This window comes from Nannobrachium achirus (genome assembly GCF_963921795.1).
Source record: "Nannobrachium achirus genome assembly, chromosome: 16".
Classification (NCBI taxonomy): Eukaryota; Metazoa; Chordata; class Actinopteri; order Myctophiformes; family Myctophidae; genus Nannobrachium; species Nannobrachium achirus.
This window is the reverse complement of record NC_137823.1, coordinates 49,077,785-49,084,496: the sequence shown is the minus strand read 5'-3', so window position 1 is coordinate 49,084,496 and position 6,712 is coordinate 49,077,785. Positions and strand designations below refer to the sequence as shown.

Genomic DNA, 6,712 nt, shown 5'->3' with positions numbered 1-6,712 from the left:
ATTCTGGAGGGAGAGGGTGGATTCTTTTTCTTTTCTACGCCGAGGTTAAAAATCATTGAGGATTTTCCAGCATGTCAGCGGGGAGCAGGGAGGAGGAGAGGCGGAAACTCGCCGACATCATCAACCACTGGAACGCCAACCGGCTCGACCTGTTCGAGATCAGCCAGCCCACGGAGGTACGTGAGACCCGCGGACTGTACCGAGAGGTGCAGGCCGCGCCCCTGCTCTGCTGCGGCACACCGGACCCGGCCGGCCGGGGACCGGGGCTTTCTGCTCCCCTGGCCCCGGTCAAAGAGAGGCTAGTGTCGGGGGCCTGGTGGTGGCTGGCTGGCTGGCTGGCCCGGCCCGGGCCGACCGGCTGGCTTGACGCTCTGTGTTACACACACTGCATTGTGGAGATTGATGTTTTTAAACCGAGCACGGTCATATAACTTGACGGCTAGTTGAACTGGTAACTGACTATGGGTCGACTCGCTAGCCGGGGTAGCTAGCTCCATACCTGTAGAGCAGAATGGAAACGTTCCAGAGGGAGAAATAGTGGGAATTGTAAGCCGTGGTAAATAGCACACCCCCAGGACCATCATTATTTGGGTAACAATTCAATTCAATTCAAATCTTTATTGGCATGGAAAACGTACGTTTACATTGCCAAAGCAAGTGTCAAAATATAGTAAGAATTGTTGAAAATGGGGAACATAATATTAAATACAGTTCAGGGTAACACACACGAATGTCCAGTTCAGTATGCAGGGTGAGTTAATGAGAATAAATGGGGGGAATTTAGTAGTCTCCATTTCCCAGGCAGTTGTCCATGTTACTCCAGGTAACCGGACGGGATAGTAGCAGGCTGGAGGAGCAAGTGCATCGTACAATGGCTGACCAAAAGACCACGGCTCATTTAACGTTAGCTCGGAGCTAAAGCACTAGCAGCCAGTCAGCTCTCTCACTAATGGCTGTGCAGTGTACATGTACCACAAATATACACCGCTATAACCGAAATGTCAGTGTCCCTGCGAGTGAAAATCTCCGCCCATGTTGGTTGGTTCGTGTTGTCAGGAGGATGGAGTGGTGTACAGAGTAGACACTAGACAGACACTGGCCTTGGTTTGGCAGCAGGGCCCGAGAAAACTAGTCAGTGACCACCAACCCCGTTGTGTTATAACAACATGACTGAAGTTGTTGTTAACTAGAACGGACTGAGTGAGTGGCCCACTGGCTCGCTTATAAAAGCCACGCAGCTTGTTATAGCAGCGTTATGGCCGGGTTGTTGTACATGCAATGCGAGTGTATATTCCACAATTTGGTTCGGAATGCTCCCTCGCCGTTTTCACCCTGGTGTGTTGTTGTAACAGGTGCATTCCGTTCGTGATTGACATCGGAGATTTATGGCCCGTGAGTATGTGTTGGTGGAAATGCTTCATGCTGTGTGTGAGTGCGTGTGTTGTTCTCCAAGTCAACAGCAGACAGTGTTTTTAGGCGGGCCCTCTGGCCCCTACCCCCACCACTTCTCCTCGTTGGTCAGGGATGGACTACTCTCTGAGGGGCGGGGGTGGGGGGCTCAAGGCGGAGTGAAGGAGACCCCCGTCGACCCTCTCCTGTGATGGGGGTCCCCGTCCCTCCTCCTTGAGCCGATTAATTCCTCAGGCTTGGAGCCAGCCAGCCAGCCAGCCAGCCAGCCAACCAACCGCCAGCCTCTTGTTTTGTGCGCCATTAAAAACAAAAGGTCCTTCATTTTGTCCAGTCCACAAGTCTCAACTCTTTATGAGCAAGAGCGTTCATTCACCTCGCAGTATTTTAGCCATCAGCTTTTGCATGCATGATGGTCAAATGAAATCACCAGGCATTCCTGATCCTGCCAAACAGCACCACACCCCATGATGTCAGCTGGTGGACACCAGCCCCCTGCCACATGTTGTGTGTAAGCACAAGTGTCTGTTCAGCTGAAATGCGTCAGGTGTCATGGTGGCTGAAATGTTGAATTTTGTTAGTGCCCGATTTGGATTCGCCTTACCAAAGTACAACTGTGATTTATAGTGATGCAAAAGCTTGCAGTTGCTGTCTGATTTTTGTATTGGGAGTGTGGCGGTCATTAGTGTGATTAGATTAGCCATGGATGGCTAATTAGACAGAGGAACAGGTTTTCAACCTTTTTAATCTGGCAAACCAAACAAGAGTCTATTAAGACCCCACTGGGATCTCTAATTACAACATAGGCTTGGGGTTCTCTGGTCATGTGGGCAGTGGGCATCCCAGCACAAACAAGGCCTTGTGATCAAGTTCAAATCAGAAGCTTTATACACCATAAAATAAACGCTAATCTTGTTGCTTTTGTTAAATAGTCATCTGGGCTTTTTTTTTTGGACGTACACCTTTACAATTTAACCCAATACAGTATATATTAATCCATTGCCCCCAGAACAACAGAAACTCAGCTCCACTTAAAGTAAAAAAAAAAAAAAAAGAAGAGCTACCAAGATATCTAAAGATTTATTTTGGGACTTTTATGCCTTTATTGATGGGACAGTAGACTGACAGGAAATGGGGAGAGAGGTGGGGAGTGACACGCAGCAAAGGTCGTCTGAAATGGGATTTGAACCAGCGACACGCTGCCAGGCTGGCATTGCAGCCTAGGGTGCCCGGACCACAACAGCGATGGCCTGGGCCAACATGAGATATCTGTCTAAACACGTGAATGTGGCCAGAGCGCTTTGTCTTCTGGTCTGTGGAATGTAAAATAAGAGCACTGTTAAGCTATAATGTGCTGTTTTCAATATAAAATAACAAGTGTGAATACATAGTCATATTCATATTGTAGGTATTTGCCCCCAGGCTATTATTTGGAAATATAAATACGATGTATATTTTTTATATTAAATATATTGTATGCTGTAAAACTTCATTCAAAGAAGCAGAAGTTACGCTTTCCCTCCCAACTTGCCAGGCTGTGGTTGGTGCTGAGTTGCCGCTGTGTTTGTTGTGCTGAGTCTGTGTTTACAGCAATGGAGTGGTGTATCAGAATTATACTTCGTTGCACGATGGTGTCCAATGGCAAACACAGCCAATCTACAAGCCCACACCAAATTGTGGTCTTGTAGATCGGCTTGCATTCAGCACGCAACACCTTGCTCAGACTGAGCTCAGAGACTGATGCAATATCGGGAGACCAGCTACTGTGTAAAGTTACATGTGCCCAAAGTCTCGCGAGAACTCGCAAGGCAGATTTATTTATTTTTTACATTATTTTAGTTAATATTTTTTAAACCTTTTTTTTATATGCGATAAACAACAGCCCTAGAAACTAATAATGTAACCTATGTGGGATTGTGGCCTAAAGCTGGTTGCACACTGCTGCGTTTTTCGGGCCGAATATCGGAGTGAATTTCGGAGCACGCAAATAAAAAAATCAACCTCACGTTTGCACACTGCCGCCCGTTTCGCGCACCACTCAGTCCCTTGCTCTCTCTATCTCCCTCTCTCTCCTTGTCCTGAAAAACGCATTTTGCAACGAAAAACGCAGCAGTGTACAACCACCTTTAGACATGGATTTAATACAATTTTATTTATTGGATTGCAAACATAACCCTATAACATGATAATCTATGCATTATTATGTATATATAATTTTATTAGCCAACAATTGCTTTTACATTTTCACACATGTTTCTTGCACCATGGGTCTGCTAGTGATAAATGTAGCCAATGGCAGATAGTGTAGTTTGTTTATGATGGCTATAGGAGCTCTCACCTGCATAACAATATGCTCTGTCTCTTACATGATTGCAAATTGCTGTTTGTAACCCATGGACACTTTCATCAAGTGAATCTTTAGTACCAAAGCTAGGATTTAGATTTTGTTTCAAACTGAAAGGGAATGACATTACACTTTTAGACATCGGCACCAGCCACTGGCAGCATTCTTATGTCTAGTTCTTCATTGATCCATCCTTGTTGGATCAGCTGGACAGAGGGGGAACTCCCTGATGGACAGATCCCAAAAATACAAGGGGCCTGCATCTGCAGCATGGCACTGAACTAGTCTGTGGTCCCCCAGCTATGCTTGTCATTTCAGACACTGCAACTAACTTCTGATCATGTGGCTGTTAAAGCCCTTTTTCCACAGGCCCAACACCACTCCACACCACACCACTCCACACCACACCGCCCACTTGTGCCAGGTTTTCCACTACAAGGACCTGGGTAGAGTGGTGTGAAAGTGTTACTAAACGTGGTACTAAAAAGTATCCAATCTAGAGTAGGTCTGAGCTAGGCCAAGCAGGGCCTAACACTTCATAATGACTGATCACTCACTGACTTTTCATTTAGACCACCAGGATATAGTTGTAATACATGGTAATAGATTCTATTGTATTATAACCACTATTATAATCTATTATAGTGTATTATAATTATCATAGTAATACATTAATACTTTATAGTGTATTATAATCATATTATAGTGTATTATAATTTAGGATAGTTGTAATAGAAATGTATATTGTATTATAATCACAGTTAAAAGGGTCGATTTGTTTCTTACCGATAGGGGTATTTTTGTGTAATGGAAAATGTAGATTTTTTTATGTGGTGCGGTGTGGTGTGGTGTGGTGTAGTGTGGTGTGATGTGGTGCTAAAGCTGCAGTCGAAAAGGGGCTTTAAGAGACCACATCACAGTCTCTTGTGTGATGGTATTGGTTCACTTAAATCTACATCCTTTCTTTTCTGTTGGTTCCCACTTCCTTTCTTTACAGCTTTTACATTCCCATTGTGACTGGGTCAATTGACTTTGGGAATCTATTTCAAATTACAATAGCCTGACCACATGAATGATCACTCCTGGGAGATAACACAATAATGCAAATACCTTTGTGATTCATGTACTTGCAAGTTACTGGCATCCTGGTATGTTTGAATGAACAAAGCTGTAGGTTGAAGTGACAATCCACAGTCCATGCAGATTACAGACCATTATGTTAACTTAAAGTATCACTTACCCCATTTTCAACCCTCATCTTCATATAATGCTCCAGTCCTCTCTATTAATGCATATTATAAGATGGAACCATTTTGGTCTACTCGATCTGTATCTCAGAGGAGGGCTGTGGAAATCTGCCTACTAGTGATATCATCGGGCGTCAGGTTTGGTCAATAAATTAACTAATGCAAGAACAGTGTTTCTGTTTCAGCATGTCAGTCAGCATGCTAACATTTCAGGAAGAGAAGCTATAGTTTCTATTAACTTGGAATCAATTGACAATGTCATTAGTAGGCAGGTCTCTGAATTGACCATAGCCCACCAATGAGATGCAGAATTATATAAACTAGCCCTTACCCGTTCAAAGATATGAGCTCCGAAATGATGTGCAGTGTGCGGATTATGGGATGTGCACTGTGCACACAGTATATGAGGGATGGAAAGTAACTTTAACTGGAAATAAGAAATACCCGTTCCATTTAACGGCTACAGAGATACTGTGTACCGATCTGCATGATTTTGGACAACATCTGTAACAGGGCCAGAACCCCCCCCCCGCCCGCCCGCCCACCTGCCCGCCTGCACACACACACACTCCCCCCCCCCCCCGTGTGTGTGTGTGTGTGTGTGTGTGTGGGTTTGTGTGTGATTGTGCATGGCCTGAACAACAGCGCCCCTCCCTTAACATGTGTGGTCACAAAAGGTACTGTAGGCTAAATAGATATAGATACACCATAAAAATGATATTATACAGCATACGATTTGTGAAAGTGACAAACGGGCTTCACAGTTATGTCAGGTGTGTTCATATGCTAATGGTGATGCGATTTCAGATCAATTGCTCCAGCCACCGAGGAGAAACGCTGTTTCATACAGACAGACACTCACTCACTCACTCAGACAGACATTCGCAAAATTATAGTATAGACTAGTCCTTACCCGTTCAAAGATATGAGCTCCGAAATGATGTGCAGTGTGTGGGTTATGGGATGTGCACTGTGCACACAGTATATGAGGGATGGAAAGTAACTTTAACTGGTGCTTGCATGCTAATATGTAGGAGCATCAATGTAAGAAATACCCGTTCCATTTAACGGCTACAGAGATACTGTGTACCGATCTGCATGATTTTTGGACAACATCTGTAACAGGGCCAGAACCCCCCCCCCCCCCCCCCCCTGTGTGTGTGTGTGTGTGTGTGTGTGTGTGTGTGTGTGTGTGTGTGTGGGTTTGTGTGTGATTGTGCATGGCCTGAACAACAGCGCCCCTCCCTTAACATGTGTGGTCACAAAAGGTACTGTAGGCTAAATAGATATAGATACACCATAAAAATGCTAATATACAGCATACGATTTGTGAAAGTGACAAACGGGCTTCACAGTTATGTCAGGTGTGTTCATATGCTGATGGTGATGCGATTTCAGATCAATTGCTCCAGCCACCGAGGAGAAACGCTGTTTCATACAGACAGACACTCACTCAGACAGACATTCGCAAAATTATAGTATAGACTAGCCCTTACCCGTTCAAAGATATGAGCTCCAAAATGATGTGCAGTGTGTGGGTTATGGGATGTGCACTGTGCATACTGTATATGAGGGATGGAAAGTAACTTTAACTGGTGCTTGCATGATAATATGTAGGAGCATCAATGTAAGAAATACCCGTTTCGTTTAATGGCTAACCCCCCCCCCCCCCGCCCGCCCGCCTGCACACACACACACACACACACACTCCCCC

At 44.9% G+C, this 6,712-nt stretch overlaps 1 protein-coding gene across 4 annotated transcripts in view; it reads left to right on the top strand.

Annotated features, from left to right (window-relative positions):
* The window catches only part of afdna (afadin, adherens junction formation factor a), a 129,393-nt gene that overhangs the window by 164 nt on the left and 122,517 nt on the right, over positions 1-6,712 (top strand). For all 4 annotated transcript variants that reach the window (XM_080745267.1, XM_080745269.1, XM_080745268.1 and 1 more), the window contains exon 1: positions 1-176. This exon is cut by the window's left edge and continues 164 nt beyond it. In XM_080745267.1, coding sequence (XP_080601393.1) covers positions 72-176 — 105 coding nt within the window. In that variant the 5' untranslated portion in view covers positions 1-71. The remainder of the gene's footprint in view (positions 177-6,712) is intronic.